The sequence below is a fragment of the Oncorhynchus tshawytscha genome, linkage group LG28 (genome assembly GCF_018296145.1).
Source record: "Oncorhynchus tshawytscha isolate Ot180627B linkage group LG28, Otsh_v2.0, whole genome shotgun sequence".
NCBI lineage: Eukaryota > Metazoa > Chordata > Actinopteri > Salmoniformes > Salmonidae > Oncorhynchus > Oncorhynchus tshawytscha.
The window spans coordinates 22,727,892-22,750,363 of NC_056456.1; the positions used below are offsets into that span (position 1 = coordinate 22,727,892).

General features: G+C 46.6%; 1 protein-coding gene across 5 annotated transcripts in view; it reads left to right on the forward strand.

Moving 5' to 3' along the window:
- rnf220a (ring finger protein 220a) overlaps positions 1 to 22,472 on the forward strand; it is a 204,179-nt gene that overhangs the window by 155,232 nt on the left and 26,475 nt on the right. Inside the window, exons 4-9 of one of the 5 annotated variants that reach the window (XM_024391625.2) lie at positions 3,575 to 3,629; positions 6,016 to 6,111; positions 8,501 to 8,543; positions 10,263 to 10,367; positions 12,650 to 12,771; positions 13,606 to 13,735. In XM_024391625.2, coding sequence (XP_024247393.1) covers positions 3,575 to 3,629; positions 6,016 to 6,111; positions 8,501 to 8,543; positions 10,263 to 10,367; positions 12,650 to 12,771; positions 13,606 to 13,735 — 551 coding nt within the window. Of the gene's footprint in view, positions 1 to 3,574; positions 3,630 to 6,015; positions 6,112 to 8,095; positions 8,342 to 8,500; positions 8,544 to 10,262; positions 10,368 to 12,649; positions 12,772 to 13,605; positions 13,736 to 22,472 lie in introns of those variants that run through there. The other 4 variants (XM_042307710.1, XM_024391627.2, XM_024391626.2 and 1 more) reach the window with 4 other exon arrangements.

Below are 22,472 nucleotides of genomic sequence, written 5' to 3' on the forward strand. Positions count from 1 at the left end.
TTGTTATTGTTTCTATGGAATTTTAAGGTAATAAATGTAAAAACAGAAACACTCGACATTCAGGAAATAGATACTGTACCCTGCATTACACGGTGCCTGAGTATGTAACTACTGTTTATTCTTTTTGTCAGTACTCTTTCTTCCGAGTCCTTCTGAGTGTACGATACCCACAAATACAACTTCTCCACAATGCTTGTGTAAGGCTCCCAGTCTAGTGTTTAAAGGAATCAGACATGGTGGACATCCCCTCAACCCTAGCCACTAAAACCTTTGACCTGTGTTAGTAAGAGCCATACTCCCCCCGGTGGGTCTCTCTGCATGGCCAGTGTGGCCGGGGTCTCTCTTCCAGATTGATGGTGCAGTACATTCGTTACAGTGCTCTGAAAGCAGCAGGCCCTCCTGTCCTGTCTGCCGGACCAGAGTGGAGGGATGAGTGTGACACAGCCAGCACAGAAACAGATAGAGACACAGCCCAAACAATGCTGCCTCACTCCCTACCTGCCTGTTTCACTGCCTGCCTGGCTGGCTGGTGGATTTATGATGGCGGTGAGTGCGTTTATTATCTCACAAACAGCATAGAGCCCGTGTGGCGATTTATCCCTTTTCAAGGTCCATCCCTGATTTGTGTTGGCAGATCAATCACGGGTGCCTCCACAGAGGGGCTAGGGGAGGGGACAAGGCTTATTACCTGATAAGGGAGGCAGGACGAGTGGTTGAACCCGCCCTCACTTGCCATTCATTACACCCATCTCTGGTTGCCTAACTGACCGGAACCTCAACCAATGGCCACGTTAGGATTTTTATCAGGAAGATAAGTATTTCTTCTTTCTGAGATTTGATTGTAAATCAACTCATCTCTACTTCCTGTTTACCTTAGTTGGTCTCCTTAGTTTCCTTGATTCCTTCCTGCAACACCTCGTCTGTAACCTCCTGTATGAGGCCGCACCCCCCACCCCCACACCCCTCCTCCCCTCTCCAGCCGTCCACTCCGGGGACACGCTCGCCTGACAAATCACGTTGTCAGATTAGGACCTGGGCAAATTCAATTTCAGCGCCTTGCCAAAGCCGCTCTGAATCTGGGGCTGTGCATGGGACACAAAGCGAACATGACATGGGTGACTTTTCTGTCACTTCGACCTGGCGCATCATAAAAATGTATCCTTGTCGCAGTGGAAGGAGAAGATAGGGAGGAGGAGCGAAATGAAGAAAGACTGAAATGGAGAGCAAGAGGGAGAAAGAGGAAGAGAAGCTAGACAGGGAAAGTAACAAAACAGAAGAAAATGGGGAAGAAATGAACACAAAATAAAATAAAATGAATGCCAAGAGGAGAGCCCCAGCCAACCTATTCATGCACAGGGAGACGGAGGGGGGATGAGGAATATTCATGTCTCAGGGAGACGGAGGGGGGATGAGGAATATTCATGTCTCAGGGAGGATGAGAGGGAATGAGGAATATTCATGTCTCAGGGAGCAGGAGAGGGAATGAGGAATATTCATGTCTCAGGGAGCAGGAGAGGGAATGAGGAATATTCATGTCTCAGGGAGGAGAGGGAATGAGGAATATTCATGTCTCAGGGAGCAGGAGAGGGATTGATGAATATTCATGTCTCAGGGAGCAGGAGAGGGAATGAGGAATATTCATGTCTCAGGGAGGAGGAGAGGGAATGAGGAATATTCATGTCTCAGGGAGCAGGAGAGGGAATGAGGAATATTCATGTCTCAGGGAGGAGGAGAGGGAATGAGGAATATTCATGTCTCAGGGAGGAGGAGAGGGAATGAGGAATATTCATGTCTCAGGGAGACGGAGGGGGAATGAGGAATATTCATGTCTCAGGGAGGAGGAGAGGGAATGAGGAATATTCATGTCTCAGGGAGCAGGAGAGGGAATGAGGAATATTCATGTCTCAGGGAGCAGGAGAGGGAATGATGAATATTCATGTCTCAGGGAGCAGGAGAGGGAATGATGAATATTCATGTCTCAGGGAGCAGGAGAGGGAATGATGAATATTCATGTCTCAGGGAGGAGGAGGGGAATGATGAATATTCATGTCTCAGGGAGGAGGAGAGGGAATGATGAATATTCATGTCTCAGGGAGCAGGAGAGGGAATGGAGGGAGCAGGAGAGGGAATGATGAATATTCATGTCTCAGGGAGCAGGAGAGGGAATGATGAATATTCATGTCTCAGGGAGCAGGAGAGGGAATGATGAATATTCATGTCTCAGGGAGGAGGAGAGGGAATGATGAATATTCATGTCTCAGGGAGCAGGAGAGGGAATGATGAATATTCATGTCTCAGGGAGCAGGAGAGGGATTGATGAATATTCATGTCTCAGGGAGCAGGAGAGGGAATGAGGAATATTCATGTCTCAGGGAGGATGAGAGGGAATGATGAATATTCATGTCTCAGGGAGCAGGAGAGGGAATGAGGAATATTCATGTCTCAGGGAGCAGGAGAGGGGATGAGGAATATTCATGTCTCAGGGAGGATGAGAGGGAATGATGAATATTCATGTCTCAGGGAGCAGGAGAGGGAATGATGAATATTCATGTCTCAGGGAGCAGGAGAGGGAATGATGAATATTCATGTCTCAGGGAGAGGTCTGGTTTGATATGTCTCTCCCCATTGTCGACGGATGCCTTAGCCGGCCCGTTTAATATTTCCGGCCTTGTAATCAGTCATCTTCAATCCGCAATGTCGATGAGGCTGTGATTTGATGTAGACCCCACTGGTCAGACTCTGGGGAGAGCAGCCCCCCCCCCTCTCTCTACCTCCCCCCTTTCTCTCCATCTCTCTCTCCTCTCCTCCGCCTCTTTAATACAATGTTTACAAGCCAGCGCATTGTCCTCAACATATTTCAAAGTCCTAAGTGCCTGGGGCGTTTCACTGACAAATCAAATAACAGCAAAATCATTTATTTCCTGCTCCTGCCACTGGCTCTGCGACGGCGGTTAGGAAAGGAGGAGGAGAGGAGAGGAGAGGGGGTTAAGGGGTGGATTGGAGCATCCAAGAGAATGATTACTTCAATAAAAAAAATTATATCCCAAATCTGCTTAGCAGTCGTACTTTGAGCTGTAATTGTTTCAAACACAGCATGGCCCAAGGGTGGGCAGATTGAGTGGCACTGGGGGAGAAAGGGGAGGATAGGCGGGTTTGAATCTTGCAGACGATTAAAAGTGTGATTTGTGTTTCTCGATGACTGACTGACCATTTGAGCTGTCCCCTGGGTATTGCGTTTTGTCTGAGTGAGTGAGGGGAGAAACAGTGCTGTCTCTCTGCCTGTGTGACTTTAAGCAGAATTGAGTGTTGAAAGAGGGGTGTCGTCTGCACAGAGACAGAGGACCGAGGTGTCACCTGAGGGGATACTGAGAAGAATATCACTTATATTAGGACAGACGCAGACATACAGAGAGGGAGGCATAAGAACATCCTAGAAAGACATGTGACCTCAATCAAAAACATATCTGTCTCGAAGTGCACCTCCCATTTGAATGGAAACACCCAAACCCACCAGTACTGCAAAAATACATGTCCAATAACCTGTCTAAATCGGTCTCTCTCTTTCCTCCTACAGTAAGAACCCATCACACGGACACAAGGACGGCAGTGTGGTTCCAGGAACTCCTAAGGTAAGAGGATTTACCAGCAGAATCTCTCTCAAGACTCCACAGCCCCAATAAGACCATCGTCGTTCCACTGACCAGTTCCCTGACCAGAACGATCTTCCTCTGAACTATCTGAGCCTTATTAGGCTACTGTACTTCAGGTCCGGATCTCTGGGAGGCTCCCAGCGGAGCTCGACAAGGCAGTGTCTTAAGGAGACGTATAGCAGGATCCTCCGGAAGGAAGGCTGTTAAGCTAGCTACTACTGTATCAGCAGAGTGTCCGTGCTCCAGCAGGCAGTGGAGAGGGAAACTGCCATAGATGCACTTCCTATGGCTGTCTGAGTCCTCATTAAAAAGCAGATCCAATAGACCCTGGACAGAGCTGTTTCTGTGTACATCCAATAAGAACCCAAAGGACTCTGTAAGACTAAGGACTTAAAAAGGGACTCTAGCTGGGTCTATCTTCTCAGTAGACGCAGGGTTTCAGAGTGTTCACTTGGAGACACACTCCAAGCCACATTGCATCCCTGTAGTCCACTGGGACAGGGTATGTCTCTCTTATGTTAATAAGAGGTTTCATTCATGGTCTCTTAATGTTGCCACATTTAGCTCTGACACTGTTCTTCAGGCCCCTCACTGAATGTGCTGAGTGAAGGGAGATAGAGAGGGAGAAAGAGAGAGAGGGAGAGTCAGTGACAGAGAGAGAAAGGGAGAGAGTGACAGAAAGAGAGAAAGAGATATGAGAGTTTTTTAAAGTGTAGTCTGGAGCCAGCCGCAGTTGGCACTGGGGGAGAGCTTGATCGTCACTCTGCAATAAAGGTGAGATTTGCTGATGGTATGTGTCCCTGCGGAGGGTAAAGATGCTATGAAGGATGTCTGTCTCTTAATGATCACTGTACCTGTCTGGTAAAAGGGGACCTTTAATATCTTTAACATCTTCAAAGACACGCTTTAATGTGCTCAACAGTGTTTCCACTACTCTTCATTCAACTGCCATTTCAGAGGACATTTACTGGGTTGAGATGAAATGGATGAACTTGATAAAGATATTTAATGGAGATTGGAGACAGGTTTTTATCAATACAAGCTCCGAGGCTCACCCTGCCTCACTATTACCTTCTGATGGTGCCTGGTTCAGAGTCAGACAGACAGGGGCTAGGGGAGAGTCAGACAGACAGGGGCTAGGGGAGAGTCAGACAGACAGGGTCTGGGAACAGTCAGACAGACAGGGGCTAGGGGAGAGTCAGACAGACAGTGTTGGGGAACAAGAGTAATTGTGGTTAGTGGGGAAATGAGAGTAAGGGAACAGGAGTAATTGTGGTTCGTGGGGGAAATTGGAGTAATGGTACAGGAGTAACTGTGGTTAATGGGGAAATGAGAGTAAGGGAACAGGGATTGAACAGGGACCGAGGTGAGGGGAACAGAACAGGCCCTCTGAGTGAGGCGTGACTGAGCATTCCCCAGTAGGTGCTTAGTATTCCGACACACCGTGTGAAAAATGAAGAAGCTGCTTAGAGATCACAGGGGCTGCTGCTTCCTGTGCCCAGTCTGCCTTCCAGACTTTCCTACCGGTTGTAAAGCGGATTAACCTCTCCCACTTCACAGCTGCCACAACGGCCACCCGCCCCCTCTCAACCACGCCATCGCCATAGCGACTCCGTGTCAGCCCTGTGCCTCTTAATCCTCGGGGTCAGGGGGCAACGGTACGGCAAGGCAAGATGAGGGGAGATGAGCACGTTATCTAACACTGGCGTCATTCTGTTCATTAGTCAACACATTACTAACTATTACACTCAAGTAGAATAACAAGTGGTAGTTATCAGAAGCTTGTGCTAATTGACACATAGGCATTCAAAAATGCAGCGTTATAATGCTGTGTAGTAGGTAACAATTCCAGTTACATCAATGAATAAAAGCCACACAAATAAACAGCAGTTCCGTGACCTTGCCGTCCCGAAGCATAAAAAGACATGCATAATGCTTAATTTACTGTCCCAGCACTAGGGGTCTGCCATTTCTCACATATTAATATTAGATTATACTTGTCGGCCACTTATGCCCCTGCTCTCTCCTCTCTCCTTGATTAATAGGAACACTTTGTAAATACAAATATTTCATAGCAGCCTTGTAAAGAGCTGGATCTCTGTCAACTCTTCCCCGTAAAGTAAGCACTATTTCCCCTTCCCCCCTTCTTCCCCCCTTTTCTCTAGTTCATTTGTGAAATAAACTCAATTAAGTTTGTCAGTGGGGCAGGCCTGTAATGTCGGAGGCTCTTTGGAGGCTGTCAGAAGAGGTTTATAGATGACCAAGGTGTCCTGTAATGTTGGGTTGTGTCCTCCTCCTCTCCTCCACTGCAGCATTCCCCCTCTTCTCTTCCTCTCACAACAACTGTCCTGCTCTTTCTCCCCAGTCTATGCTGTTGTCGGTGCACATCAAACGCGAGGGAGAGTCACCGGTGGTCTCCCCTCTCTCTTCTGAAGATGCCCACCACTCCGACAGATACCAGGTGAGCTGCCATGCTCGTGTGCCCTGCCTGGAGAAACGGGATGCATTCCAAATGGCAGTGGTACACTATGTAGGGAATAGGGTGCTAACTGGGACAGAAGCCAGGATGTTGCTCTTGGCTCACATATTAGGCATCATAATGCCATTTTCATATCCTGTCATATGACAAGAAATATGGATTAAAGACACTATGAAATGTACTTCTGGGAAAATAAAAGGAAAAGTCGAAGGAAAGAACAGCAATGGATGGACAACATACAAAAAGTACCCTGCTACTCTCTGTTTGGGAGGTTAAACTGATTCACATTAGGCAAACTCATGCGGCGATGGTTGAGATGATGTTGAGGTGGTAATTTGTTGTTTTAGTGTTGAACACACAGCATTGACTCAGCCAATCATCTGGCTCTCACATCTTATCATGGAGTGGATCAGGCATCAGCCCAGCTGCCTACCTCCTTCTATCCTGCCTGGTTATGTCCCAAATGGCACCAAATTCCCTTTATAGTGCACTACTTTTGACGGAGCCCATAGGTAGTGCACTGTATAGGGAATAAGGTGTCATTTGGAATGCAGCACCTCAATCCTCCCACTATCTCTGGCAAAGATTTGCCGAGGCTGTAATGTGTTTCCCTGTTCAGATAGGTAATCACCCACAATTTACCTCAAGCAATGCTCTTATGCTCCCTAAGCCTGGATGGTATCTCTTCTGGTCCACCACGTCCTTGACATGTCTCCCACCTCATTCTGCTGGAGGCCTCACCACTACAGATAGGCTTGCGTCCCAAACAACACCATACTCCACACACAGTGCACTACTTTTGATCAGACCCCTATGGGCCCTGGTCAAATGTAGCGCACTATATAGGGAATCGGGTGCCGTCTGGGACGCTGGCATAGATTAGTTAGGATTAAACTGCTTCACACAGCACAGTGTTTTAACCTAAGTTATAAGGTTATGATGGAGCTTTATTTTTTTTACATCTCAAAGTTTGGTATTTCAAACTCATACGGCAGTGATTTATTATTTGGGTTTAGTGGCTTTTTCCCTTCTATCATAAAGTAAGAGCTATGAAGTGTAAGACAACATATCCATACATTGACACGCCTATTAAAGGGGCTGTGGTGAAAGTATATATTTTCATTAGTAAAGCTGCTGCTGAAACCATTTCATGCAAACGATTAAACAGATGTTTTCCCCCCCTTAAATGTTAGATTTGTTTCTTTTTTTTGTTGTAACATGAGCTATCATGTGGTTGTGTAAGCCATTTAGATAGTTTTCATCCAACATGGCACCCTATTCCCTGGTATAGTGTGCTATATTTGACCAGAGTCCCATGAGTCCTGGTCAAAAGTAATGCACTAAGTATGGAATAGGGTATACTTTGGGACGCTGCATAGTGGATCATCATATCATGGGCAGGTTGTATATGAGCACAACGCAAGTGTCAGTGTAAGAGGCCTCTCTGCAATATGATGGACGATCCACTCGCTAGGAGTTTGAACTTGTGCCCACACTCTGTGCCATTGTCAGTGAGTGGGCATCCATCCATTGCCCTGACTGGCCCTGCTGGTGTCAGCACATAGCCTACCCACTCTGAAAGAGAGGGGAGAAGAAAGATAGGTGGTCCCATTTAACCCGTATCGTAGTGGTATTCACAATCACTGATCATGCCTGTCAGTTTCAAACAGGTTTAGATGGGGAGAATTCCTAGCCTATTTCCTATGTCACTTTCATATGATGAGAAAATGATTTTCATGAAATGAAATAAAACGTTTGAACTATTGGTATTGTCTGCAAAAAAAAAACTACCTTTAGATATGATGCATGGAACTAGTTTACCCTACAAGTTGCTTGAGACAAACTTGAATCAATCTTAAAATCTCAAATCAAATGAACTTCCATTGAAGTCACTGTATTACGTATTGCTGCTCCCTAGTGGCCAATGGTGGAACAACATCGGGCGTCCTCTGAACTTTCACTCCTATGTTTAGTCACATGACACGCGTCAAGCCAACATGGCGACGGTGATATACAAAGCTGCTTTGTAGGCGCCACATTCAATCCTTTGGCATCCTTATAAAATTATTGATACAAAAGTGTATTCATGGTGCGGTGTACTACCGGGAGGCTTAAATGATAGACGTGTAAAAGTGAGTTTGTCGGCTTGAAAAGGCTTTGAACAAAAACTTGCGACCCTGTTATGGAAGAGACGATACAGCCCATAAAAGAAGTACGTTTTTGTTTACTATCAAGCTTAAACTTACTGGGCACTCTGTAGAATCCAAATCAATCCAGCCCTGAACTGCTACTAATGTATCTATAAACAATATACATTGAAAGGTCCATATCTAATGCATATTTTGTGTGTTTCCTTTCTTCCTAATTTTAGACGTTTTTAAGAGTGCGAGCAAACAGGCAAACGCGGTTGAATGGTATGTATACATTTCCTTTGTCTTTGTAAAGTCCTAATTATTCTTCATAAACATCTTACACATTTGTATTTTTTAAAGTACATTTCTGGTACAACATCCTGTAGAATTCGTAAATATTGATTTTAAACCAGGTATATCTTAATCTGCAACTTCTCACAGCCAACGTGTATGCAATGACATGATTGGAGCCAAGCTCATCTTGGTGCAAATGGCTTGTGAAATTATTAAGGCTATTTCCTAAAACCAAACATTTCCTCATCAAATAATCTTCTGTTCATATTTATTGAGTAGCCTATGATTGTCATAGAACAATTTTCTTTATTTAAAAAAAACAAAAAAACATTACACTACAGACAAAAAACAGATTGCTCAACCAAATATCATCCGCACTACAGTTGGTGGAATTGTCAATCAAAGTCGAAGCAGCAAGCAACTGGGGAGGCGAATGTGCATCTTCAGAGTGTGAGAACAGAGTCATAGTGTAGGTCTGGATGGACCGGCTGACAGAGTCATAGTGTAGGTCTGGATGGACCGGCTGACAGAGTCATAGTGTAGGTCTGGATGGACCGGCTGACAGAGTCATAGTGTAGGTCTGGATGGACCGGCTGACAGAGTCATAGTGTAGGTCTGGATGGACCGGCTGACAGAGTCATAGTGTAGGTCTGGATGGACCGGCTGACAGAGTCAGTAGGTCTGGATGGACCGGCTGAGAGTAGGTCTGGATGGACCGGCTGACAGAGTCATAGTGTAGGTCTGGATGGACCGGCTGACAGAGTCATAGTGTAGGTCTGGATGGACCGGCTGACAGAGTCATAGTGTAGGTCTGGATGGACCGGTGACAGAGTCTGGATGGACCGTGTCAGGTCTGGATGGACCGGCTGACAGAGTCAGAGAGTAGGTCTGGATGGACCGGCTGACAGAGTCATAGTGTAGGTCTGGATGGACCGGCTGACAGAGTCATAGTGTAGGTCTGGATGGACCGGCTGACAGAGTCATAGTGTAGGTCTGGATGGACCGGCTGACAGAGTCATAGTGTAGGTCTGGATGGACCGGCTGACAGAGTCAGAGTGTAGGTCTGGATGGACCGGCTGACAGAGTCATAGTGTAGGTCTGATGGAGACAGAGTCAGAGAGTAGGTCTGGATGGACTGGCTGACAGAGTCAGAGGTCTGGATGGACCGGCTGACAGAGTCAGTGTCTGGATGGACCGGCTGACAGAGTCAGTGTAGGTCTGGATGGACCGTGTCAGGGTCTGGATGGACCGGCTGACAGAGTCATAGTGTAGGTCTGGATGGACCGGCTGACAGAGTCATAGTGTAGGTCTGGATGGACCGGCTGACAGAGTCAGTCCGTGGACTCTTGACCAGGCTGTGTTTGGTTTGACCATGCATTTCTACCCTGCATAGCCATAACCTTGGCTCTGCCATCTATATAACACATTATGGTTAAGTATAGCCAGAGGCCCGTGTTGAACAAAGCCCTGTGTGGCCTTGCTGACAGCCCTTCACACTGTGGACCAGCTCCAGGCTTTAGCCTACATTACAGCTACAGAGCCAGGCCTGCCCCTTGTTGCCCAACTGAGTGTGATTTCAGGGCTGGCTGGTGGGGGGGTCGGGAGTCCTGGCTGCCGTTGTGTGTCTCCGTCCCTGCTGTTCCGTTGACCTAGCGCCTACACGAGCAGAGGATCTATTAACCCTTGACCTTCTTGATATGTTGACAGTCGATGACCTCTGCTGGTGCAGGCGCTACGCCAAGGAAAGTGTCAAAAATGCTCCCCTTGGACTGCACAATGGAGCCCCCCTTGCCCCCTGCTGCATTGGCCACGGTAAGAGCCTGCCCCCACGTCCTCTCCCCAACGCCCCCACGTCCTCTCCCCAACACCCCCTCTGTCAGCCAGCAGCCCCAGGCTCCCTCTCTGCCTCCATTGGCACCAGCCTCGGCAGCAGCCACAGTGCTGCTATGAAAAGAAACGGTGCCGACTTTGTTTAAACTCAAGCCTCCATTAATGTCTATTACCTCTCATGTGGAACCTGAATGATTCTGAGGGGGAGGGGGGATGGGGGACGACTCGTGCCGGGCCTAATTAATCGTCCCTTTCTGTCTGCGTTTAATGAAGCCCTACTCGATTACCATCACCCGTTCCCTGGCCTGGGAGAGAGATTATTAGTAGCTGTCCCAATCTCCCCAAAGTTATGGTGCGTTGTCCTTCCTCCTCTCGCCGTCCCTCCTCGGGTCCCCCTTGGCCCCTTTCGCAATCACAGCCACCTAAAAATTAATGTCCCCGGACGCCATTTGCAGTTTAGAAAAAGCGACAAAGACTTACGGCGCATTGGCCACTGTTCTGCTGTGTTAAATTTCAAATTATGCAGTGGGGGGAGTTGTCGACTAGTGCTGTAGAAGGATTGTTGAGTCACGTGACCTAGACCTACAGTAGACCATCCTTACCCGTCCTATGGAGAGGGGGAACCAAGTTCAGGCCTATCGTCTCCTAAAGCAATGTTAGTTTCTATGAGGAGAGTAAATTACCATATCCTGTGAAAAAAGAGGAGGAACCTGCTCAATGTTCAGCTTCTCCTCAAACACTGGTTGAAGAGAATAGATTGCCCTCTCTTTTTGTCATCACGGCACAGTGTTAGAACATTAGACTGTAGTCTCCTGGGCATCTCGGAGTAAGAGTGCTGGTCTAGGATCAGGTTCCCCCTGACCATGTAATCTTATTCATTTTTTGTCTGAAAGGCAAAACTGAGACACGTTATGAATACGGTCCTGACGTTAGACTAGTTGTGGCGCTGAGGAGGATTGTCACAGCAGCATCTCCACTCGCTGTTGTAATGCCTGATCTTCCGGTACCAGACACTGGCATCTTCTAAGAGACCTGGGGCGCATCGATTCCTCACCACTCCGCTGACCTGCATTATTGCCAGCGAGACAGCAAACTTCTCTGACATGTTGTGAATGCCAATAGCGTTCACTGCTGCTCTTCTGCCAAGCAGAGGAGAGACACACAGTACACAGCTGGAGGACAGAGGAGAGACACACACTACACAGCTGAAGGACAGAGGAGAGACACACAGTACACAGCTGGAGGACAGAGGAGAGACACACACTACACAGCTGAAGGACAGAGGAGAGACGCACACTACACAGCTGAAGGACAGAGGAGAGAGAGACACAGTACACAGCTGGAGGACAGAGGAGAGACACACAGTACACAGCTGGAGGACAGAGGGAGAGACACAGAGTACACAGCTGGAGGAGAGACACAGAGTACACAGCTGGAGGACAGAGGAGAGACACAGCAGTACACAGCTGGAGGACAGAGGAGAGACACACAGTACACAGCTGGAGGACAGAGGAGAGACACAGAGTACACAGCTGGAGGAGAGACACAGAGTACACAGCTGGAGGACAGAGGAGAGACACACAGTACACAGCTGGAGGACAGAGGAGAGACACACAGTACACAGCTGGAGGACAGAGGAGAGACACACAGTACTCAGCTGGAGGACAGAGGAGAGACACACAGTACCCAGCTGGAGGACAGAGGAGAGACACACAGTACCCAGCTGGAGGACAGAGGAGAGAGACACAGTACCCAGCTGGAGGACAGAGGAGAGAGACACAGTACCCAGCTGGAGGACAGAGGAGAGACACACAGTACCCAGCTGGAGGACAGAGGAGATGGAAAACCCCAATAGACTACCACTACCATGAATTTACAATGTATTTTTCGTCCATGTCAAATGCCGGTTGCCATATTGAAAGAGAGCCTGGTTGTGACAGAGACATTCCGCTGGGCTGTATTGCCTGCTATGAGCCCGTTATCCACACTGACAGGGTGTTTAATTTGATCAAATAACTCATTAGGCTATATCAGATTCTAATCAAGAACATTCGGTTGATTGTGTTTTTTGGGTTGCGTACTCTTTTTCTGCATTTCAACCAATCATGTCATTGTAGCCACATCGCTGTCTGCTGAAGTCAATGGACCTACCGATGTGATATTTTAGTACGGCACTTAAAACAGAAATACAAAAACAAGTCCCAGATTGCTGTGTATTTTTTCATGATTCTAACCACCTCTTCCTCTGCTTCTTTGTGTTTCAGCCCGGATTGGGAAGATGAAACGCCGGAAGCCAGAGGATGGGCAGGTATGTCCACTGTGCAGCGCGCCGCTGGCAGGGACCGAGGAGGAGATGAGTAGGCATGTGGAACAATGTCTGTTCAAGGTAGCCTCACGTCCCTACCCGTACCCTCAGCCTCGGGCCTCTAGTCAACCAATCACCATCTTTCTAGTCACTAGTCACCACCATGCTGTCTAGTGTCTATCCACTCTGCTCTTGCTCTTTCCCCTGGATCTGACAGAGCGTACACACTACTTGGAAATGACATAGATATGACATAGACTAAGAACACATGGAAACAGTAGCCACCAGGGCTTTGTTGCCTGACAAGCTCTTATTTTACTTCTCCTCCAAGCACTGAATCTAGCTTACTCCAGTCTTAAAAAAGGAGTTTTCCTCTTTGCTCTATGTCGATGACTTGTTGTACCAGTTAGATGTTCAACAGAAAGAATCATTAGTCTAGGAAAACATCTCTCTCTCCTGTCGAATAGTTAGCCCACCTCTCTCCCCTGTAGGAAAATCTTCTTCCTCCTCAGTATCTCTGCTTCCTAAATAGAATAGATGTGAGGCCTTCTGACCAACACAGATTCATGCTCACTGCCATTGTAGCCACTTCTCCTTCGCTCACAGAATAGGATAGATGTATTTATAGTAATCATGCTCTCATAAACTTGGCTGTAACGTTGGTCATGATTCTCCACTTGCCCCTCCTACTTTGGTGATGGTCTTTCCAAATCTTACAGATGCATTAGTTTGTAGTTTTACTAACACCTATTGTGCATCATAGCTAGTTTTGTATTCATCTATATTATTCAATATTTGTATTTTAATGAATACAAAGATTACTGATCATTTTCTATTTTTATTTTCTATTTATTTTTCCACTCCAAGCCCTACCCTGTGTCTGGGTCAGTGTTGACAGTGTCTTTGTTCTCTCAGAGGGAGGGTGTGTTTGCTGAGGATGACTCTGCAGACATGGACGGAGAGAACGGGACACGCTTCGAGGAGTACGAGTGGTGCGGTCAGAAGAGGGTCAGAGCTACCACCCTGCTGGAAGGAGGCTTCAGAGGTACACTATGCACTACAACCCTATGGACCCAATCAAAAGTAGTGCACTATAAAGGGAATAGGTGCCAATTGGGACGCAAATCAATTTTTCACTCTAAGAAAATCAGTCTACTTTGGTTCTTACATTAAAATGACAAAACATTTGTGCAACATTTGAGCAATAACAAAGTGTTTAGGGTAGTTGAAAGTATCCTACCGATAAGAGTCTAAAGCCAGTACACCAAAATGCCTTCCAGCACGCAACAGGACCCACTCTGAACAACATTCCCTGCTAGTCACAATTCTCCTTCAGTATAACAACAGGTTGAGTCTGTGTATCATTGCCTTTTTAAAGGACGTGGCTGGGTGCAGAGAGGCTAACATGCCCAGGGCTGCAGCCAGACATGGTGGACAGCTTTGGCTCTGTTTACCAAATTACACCCTATTCCCTACATAATGCACTACTACATAGTGCACCCTATGGGTTCTGTACACAAGTAGTGCACTGAATAGGGTGCCATTTGGGGCATGCCATATCTGTCTCTCCAGCTGCCGTGTGTGTCCATGTAGCCCCGGTCCAGACGGGGGACAGCCCAGTCCGGTCCTGGCCCAGCCCTTTAGGAGGGAAAGGAAAACACATTTAGCTGTGCAATTGACCCGTCTGAACCTGTGAGGAGTGGTGTGTGGAAGGGAAATGGGCCAGTGACCCCCAGGTTCCCCTCAGCCCAGCAATGCAATTATAGCCCTGGACCTAAAGCTGCCCACTAGGGACCATAGGCTGCTCTCTCCTCCGACCCCCCCCCGAAACGTATCTTATCTTATGGGAGGGCTAGAATTGAATATCAAATCGGTAATCATTGACAACGAGACATCAGTGGGATATTGACTGGAATGCTCAATAACCTGCAAGTTATGTCTTTTTTATGTCTTTTAATTTCCCAGTACAATACAGGGACTTTGAAATGCAGGCTGTGATTTAGATGCTGTAATGAATTGATCCAGCCTAGCCACTGTGTGCTCACCTAAATGATTTGTGAATATTTAGAAGGCCATTGGTCCATGATCAATAGCTAGTGTAGTCCGCTTGATTGGACAAGTGTATGATTTGGCCATAGGTCAGCATTCATTATCTCATGTCCAACAGACAGGCCTTTGCTTCACTGCTAGAGAGAGCTATGAAAATGAATTGGCCACAGGTCCTCGTGGTGTGAGTCTACAGATCACAGGAAAGCGAAGAGTCCTCGTCTTCTCTAAGGGCCCCTTTAAAACTCTCAAAGTCCCCAAATTTGATCCAGGCGGTAAAACTGCATTACAAAGCCCAATAAGACGTGTGCCTTTTGTCCCCTCTCTCTCGCTACAAACCTGACCAGACAGACATCAACAGCCTACAGATCAATTTGATATCTCGACTGAACCTCCTGAGCAGGAGGCTGTCCGTCTGTCCATTCATCTAATGAGCAGCAGACCCCTTCTGGCCGGCTGTGATAGCCCGGCGTCCTGTGATGTGACACAGATAAGGGCTGGTCAAAGCCAGAGGTGCTTTCTGCTGCTCTTAGCCAGCCTGGGGAGACCACTTGAAAGCAACCCCCCACACCCCCCTAGAAGCTCAGAAGGTGGATTTGCCTTGAAAGCTTTGCTGCAGTCAGCCTTGGTTCAATGGGCCCAGCCAGGCAGAATCCACCATCTACCCGGCCCAGGGGGGTGGTTGATGCGGGGAGGAGAGACAGACATGAGGGGCTTCAATGGGATAAGAGAGGTCTATCCTCTGTGAGCCACCAGCACCACCACCGCCACCTCTCTCGCTTTGAGGGGAGGGAAGAAAGGCAAAGGGAAGCCGTTTAAACACCACAGAAAAGTCGAGGACCAGGAGAGAGAGGGAGGAAAATCGAACAGGATCACTTTCTGCTTGAGACGTGTGGGGCCCAGCGCTCACGTGGTCCTCCTGTGTACATGACTTATGAGGGCCTGAGAGAAAACCACTAAAGGCTGATGTATTGAGGAAGAGGGTCAGATCTGATCCCAGCAGCCTGATAGTGAAGACCAAGGCTAAGTGAGCCGATCCTGGGAAAGAGGATTTGGGGCCGCTGACTGAAGATGACAGCGGGGACAGAAGGCACTCTCTGCTTTGTAAACAGGCTTCAAAGATGGCGGCCATCTCTGTCCCATCATCTCTCCAGACGTGTCCTGTAAATGCCAGAGAGAGATGATGGATATGACCAGAGCCGACTGGGGAGGACTGATAAGGGCTATAAGCACCATGGCAACCGGCTGTTATTGGTCAGACTGTCTCTCATGTTGATTGGTCCCTTGACCCTCCCTCGCCACTCGCTCAGAACCTTAGCGTTGTCTCTGTCTCATCTCCAGATGGTGGTGACATATGGAGATAGGTGTTCCGTGTCACAGTCACGTCTGTGTTACACAGGGAAGAACACTTGTATTTGACATGTTCATGTCAATAAGATGCACAAGATTGGTTATGATAATGAGTGTGGAGGATATGCGAGTGACAGGTGCCATTTAGGTGCACCTATGTGTGTGTGTGTGTGTGTGTGTGTGTTAAGGGCTGGAAAGGGTCAGAAACTTTCCAGTATATTTCCGGGAATTTTCCATGGGAAGTTAAGCCCGGGAATTTTGCTTAAATTCATCAAGAATGTTAGCTTATAACAGTGAACCTTTTTTGTGGGATACACAAGGCAATTATAGGTCTTGTGGCATATTTTGGTTAAACTATCCCCAATTCAATTGAATTGCAACCCTCTGCATGCACAGTGCATTCTTCCATCACATGTACAGCTGATTCTCAAGATCTTACACTAATGAGATGCTTTTGAGCCCACACTACTACATTGTCTGAGCCAAGGACTACATGCTTTATGATACATTTTGATTACGATACTGGGTGGGTTGAATATATTTTATATGACATACATTATTTTTTGTTAACTCGTAAAAGAGTAGCCTACAGCAAAGTGTGTTTAAAATCATTTCTAACTTGTTAACAATTTCTGCTGGTTAGTTTTTTCTACCGTGGGTTTTAGCTTGCTTGAGCCTGCTAACTGAGGAGTGTTAATTCACCTGTTTCCATACATGTTTCATTTTAAAACATTTATTATAAAGGAGTTGTTTAATCTAACCTGTTAACTATTTATTTGTACATGGAATTGTATTTATTTTTTTACAAATGTTTTTCTAATCTTTACAGCAAAATGCCACGGGCACTATCTGATGTGTGTAGACATTTCACTGCAGCTAATGTAGAAGGAAAAGCTGTGTACATTTGCAAATACTGTGCCAAATCATATGTGAAGAATGCAACAAAGATGCAGAATCATTTTGGCCAAGTGCATAAAGAATCAGGTGTTTTTTTTACTCAATGGAGGAACGTAGTCAAGAGGATTGCTGATGAATGTCCTGCTCGAGCTTTGTATGCAACTGGTTCACCTCATTTTGTCAGCTCGGGGGATCCAATCTTGCAACCTTACAGTTAACTAGTCCAACACTATAACCACCTGCCTCTCGTTGCACTCCACGAGGAGACTGCCTGTTACGCGAATGCAGTAAGCCAAGGTAATTTGCTAGCTAGCATTAAACTTATCTTCTAAAAACAATCAATCAATCATAATCACTAGTTATAACTACACATGGTTGATGACATTACTAGTTTACCTAGCGTGTCCTGCATTGCATATAATCGATGCAACGCTGGGGGATGATTTAACAAAAGCGCATTTGCGAAAAAAGCACAATCGTCGACTGTACCTAACCATAAACACCAATGCCTTTCCTAAAATCAATACACAGAAGTATATATTTTTAAACCTGCATAATTAGCTAAAAGAAATCCAGGTTATATTAACCAGGTGAAATTGTGTCACTTCTCTTGCACGCAGAGTCAGGGTATATGCAACAGTTTGGGCAGCCTGGCTCATTGCCAACTAATTTGCCAGAATTTTACGTAATTATGACATAACATTGTGCAATGTAACAAGAATATTTAGACTTAGGGATGCCACCCGTTAGATAAAATACCGAACGGTTCCGTATTTCACTGAAATAATAAATGTTTTGTTCTTCGAAATGATAGTTTCCGGATTCAACCATATTAATGACCAAAGGCTCGTATTTCTGTGTGTTATGTTATAATTAAGTCTATGATTTGATAGAGCAGTCTGACTGGGCGTTTGTAGGCAGCAGCAGGCTCGTAAGCATTCATTTAAACAGCACTTTCGTGCATTTTGCCAGCAGCACTTCGCAAGCGCAGCGCTGTTTATGACTTCAAGCCTATCAGCCTGATGGCTGGTGTAACCGATGTGATATGGCTAGCTAGTTAGCGGGTTGCGCGCTAATAGCATTTCAAACGTCACTCGCTCTGAGACTTAAGAGTAGTTGTTCCCCTTGCTCTGCATGGGTAACGATGCTTCGAGTGTGGCTGTCTGTGTTTCTGGTTCGAGCCCAGGTAGGGGTGAGGAGAGAGACGGAAGCTGTACTGTTACTGGCAATACTATAGTGCCTATAAGAACATCCAATAGTCAAAGGTATATGAAATACAAATGGTATAGAGAGAAATAGTCCTATAAATACTATATTAACTACAACCTAAAACCTCTTACCTTGGAATATTGAAGTCTCATGTTTAAAGGAACCACCAACTTTCATATGTTCTGAGCAAGGAACTCAAACGTTAGCTTTTTTACATGGCACATATTGCACTTTTACTTCTCCAACACTTTGTTTTTGCATTATTTAAACCAAATTGAACATGTTTCATTATTTATTTGAGGCTAAGTTGATTTTTATTGATGTATTATATTAAGTTAAAATAAGTGTTCATTCAGTATTGTTGTAATTGTCATTATTACAAATAAATAAAAGTCGGCCGATTAATCGGTACTGTGTATTGGAAGAGATTTCTGAATGTTCTTTGCCCAGCATACACCCCTCCAACCAGACATGCTTTATCTACTCATTTGCTGGATGCAGAGTTCAAGTGAAGGTCAAGCAAATCATAGAGAAAGCAGACTGTATTGCAATCATCTCTGATGTGTGGTCAAATGTTTGTGGGCAAGGTATAATTAACTACTTCATCTCCATCCCGCAACCAGTATTCTACAAGAGCACAGATGCCAGGGACAACAGATGAAGGCAGTCATCATTGACCTTGGACCACAGAAGGTATTTGCACTGGTGACAGAAAATGCTGTGAACATGAAGGATGCTTGGTCTAAAGTGGAGAAGTCCTACACTCACATCATACTCATTGGCTGTGCTGCTCATGCATTGAATCTGCTCCTCAAGGACATCATGGCACTGAAAACAATGGATACACTCTACAAGAGAGCCAAGGAAAAGGTTAGGTATGTGAATGGTCATCAAGTTGTAGTAGCAATCTACCTCACCAAGCAAAGTGAGAAGAATAAGAGCACCACATTGAAGCTGCTCAGCAACACCTGTTGGGGTGGTGTTGTCATCCTGTTTGACAGTCTGCTGGAGGGGAAAGTCGTCTCTCCAAGAAATGGCCATATCACAGTTTGCTGATGTGGACAGCTCCATCAAGTGGATCCTCCTGGATGATGTATTTTGGGAGAAAGTGGTAAGCAGCCTGAAACTTCTGAAACCTATAGCAGTAGCCATTGCACGGATTGAGGGAGACAATGCCATCCTTTCTGATGTTCAGACTCTGCTTGCAGATGTAAGAGAATAAATCCGTACTGCCCTGCCCACTTCACTGTTGCTCCAAGCAGAGGAAACTGCACTAACTGAAATGCATCAAAAAGCGTGAATACTTCTGCCTGAAGCCTATACACGCCACAGCGTACATGTTGGACCCCAAGTATGATGGCAAGAGCGATGGTGCAGAGATCAAGGCCTATGGTGTCATCACTACTGTGTCTTGCCACCTTGGCCTGGATGAGGGCAAGATTCTTGGCAGTCTGGTGAAGTACACTTCCAAGCAAGGACTTTGGGATGGAGATGCAATATGGCAGGCGTGCCAGCATATCTCATCAGCCACCTGGTGGAAGGGACTTTGTGGATCTGAGGCTCTTTCCCCTGTTGCCTCCATCATCCTCCAAATCCCACCAACATCAGCCGCCTCAGAGCGCAACTGGTTCTTGTTTGGGAACACACACACCAAAGCACGCTATAGGCAGACCAATACAAGGGTTGAAAAATTGGTGACCATCTGGGCAAATTTGATGCTTTTTGAGCCTGACAATGAGCCATCCTCAACAAGGTTGGAAAATGACAGTGAAGAAGAGGCCTCAGAGTCTGATGTTCAAGAGGAGGTCCAGGGAGAAGACATGGAAGCCTGAGAGGAAGACAACCAAAGCTTTAGTTTCTAGACTAACATTTTACAGATGTATGTTGAAAATGTTTTTGGGAGATGCGATGGATCATTGGGGATCATTCAATATTCCCTTTAGTGAAGAGTAATTTAATTAAAGTTCCAATTCATAACTAAATTATAATTTTTTCTATTGGAAGGATTTAATCATTTGCAATTATGTAAACTTATGATAAGGTTTATGTTTCTGTCTTGATATGGTAAATGTATCCAATGCAAAAAAAACATCTACATTTAAATGGTATTAATATTCATTTACATATTTCTGTTAACTCTCATGTATTCCCGTTAATTCCAATATATTCCCATTAATTCCCATGGAAAGTTTCCACCTCTGAACATTCCCCAAAATGTGCAACCCTAGTATTGATCCTAGATGATCTGCCAGGAGGAGGGGCAAAAAGGGAGTAGCCTATCCCCTGGGGTCGGAGAGAGAGATGGAGCGCGTGCAACGGCGTGCATAATGTGACTGAAAGGCAGTTATAGTGGCGCTGACCTTTTCAGGGGAGATTAGATTGCCTGCCAAGACTGGTTAAAGGGAGAGATGGGGCCTGAACTGAGCCGAGCAGCATGACCAGGCTGGGCAGCCCAACAGCATCTTTATGTCCTAAATGGCACCCTATTCCCTATTTAGTTTTTCACCATGGCCCATAGGGCTCTGGTAAGAAGTAGTGCACTTTAATGGTGAATAGAGTGGCATTTGGGACACTATCCGTTACGTCAGACTGCTGTAGTCCTCCTCTCCTCTCTGCTCATGGGACATCAACCGGGTCGGACTTTGGGCAATCCAATTTCAGCCGGACGGTTCGGCTACATGCCACTTGCTTTTACAGCATCCCCTCGTTTTAGTTTCTATCAGTCAACTATCAGTGTGATGGGGATCTTGTTTTCCCTACTTGTCTTTATAGTCTTCTTCCACACTTACCGCTGTGGTGAATTGAGATTGAATTGGATCGAATGCAGCAGTTGTAGGCAGCCCACACCTGTCGGTTCCAGTTGGGGGAAGTATATTTGAGAGAAATATTTCTCCATGTCCCACTGGGTTTAAGGCTAATCCTACCTAGTAACACTTAGCAGTGGAAAGTCCACTTCTTAAGGGCAACAGTGGCCCCGGCCTTGTCAGTGGGTGGCTCGGGAACAGTGAAAGCATCTAGAGCCTCTCTCTCCTCAGCCAGAGAGCCACCACACCACAGCCTTTTGAAAAATCAATGCTGTGCTGCTCTGCCTCTGTCCCTCCCATCTCCTGGCCCCAATCCCAGCCATGCATCGCTAACTAGCCGCAGGATCCATACGCTGATCAATTGATTGGATTAACAGTGATTTCAGGTTCCTTCCAACCCTCTGCCACTTTCTCCTCCCCAATGTGCCTGGCCAGCGGCCGCCATTAGTGGTCGGGACGGAGGGACAATCTATTTATTTATTTTAGCCTCTCCTACGTGTCGCCACTCGTTCACAGTAGATAAATTAAATGCAGGGCATCATTTGCAGTTTATCTAATTTATGACCTTACCGCCTGGCCCGGCCGCCATTCCTCCCCTCCTTCCCAGCGGCCTTTGAGGCATCCCCCTGGTCCAGGTGGTTGACTGTGCTGTAGGAGAGACAAAGGCTTGGACTTGAAAAACACATTATTAGCCCATCCCTTGCTCTATAGTATTTCAGTCATCTCAAAGTCCCTGAATGGTGGTGGTCTATCTGGATAGGATAGTCTTCCATGCTGCCCGCTGGGCCCCTCAGCTGTCTGGTACTACTGCCTCTGCCACCAGCAGCTGAACAGACATTTATGCACCACAGCCATTATTCGCATATGCTCCACGCAGCCACAGGGACCAAATAAAACTTAAAAGGTCCCTTTTTATGTGATCACTAAAAGCATGGGCACATTGTAAAAAGGGTTAGCCTTGGTGGCGGGCAGGGACAGAGTTTTATCCTCTCCTCCAGCAGCCGCTTCCTCCATTCTTCACAGAGGGAGGGGAGGAGGCTGCCTGCCTTCTGGGTCTCTGTGCTGGGTTGATTTTAGGACATATATCCATGGGTCTACCTATGTCTCCACATGAGCCCAGTCTGTCTGTACCCCACCACAGCCATGTATCATCTCCTGTCCTGACACGTCAGCTGTCAGTGTCCAGTCCTAGACTGGTGAGACACTCGGTCCCTGACCACTCAATCAGCCCCCAGCTCTGTGTGCGTCTCCGTGGCAGCCAAGGCAGGGGGAGAGGCAGGTCCTAAGTGGAGCTGAAAGCGCCAGTCAGGCAGGAGTTTGTCTGGTGGGCCGCTCATCACAGGGTTTATAGAGGTGCCAGTCAGATCTACCGCCAGTCAGCCAGCCCCCCCCAGACTGCCACGCTCCCATAACCAGATAACCAGCCACTGGCAGCTGACAGACAGCTGACACAACCCAGTAAACCTCCTCCCTCTG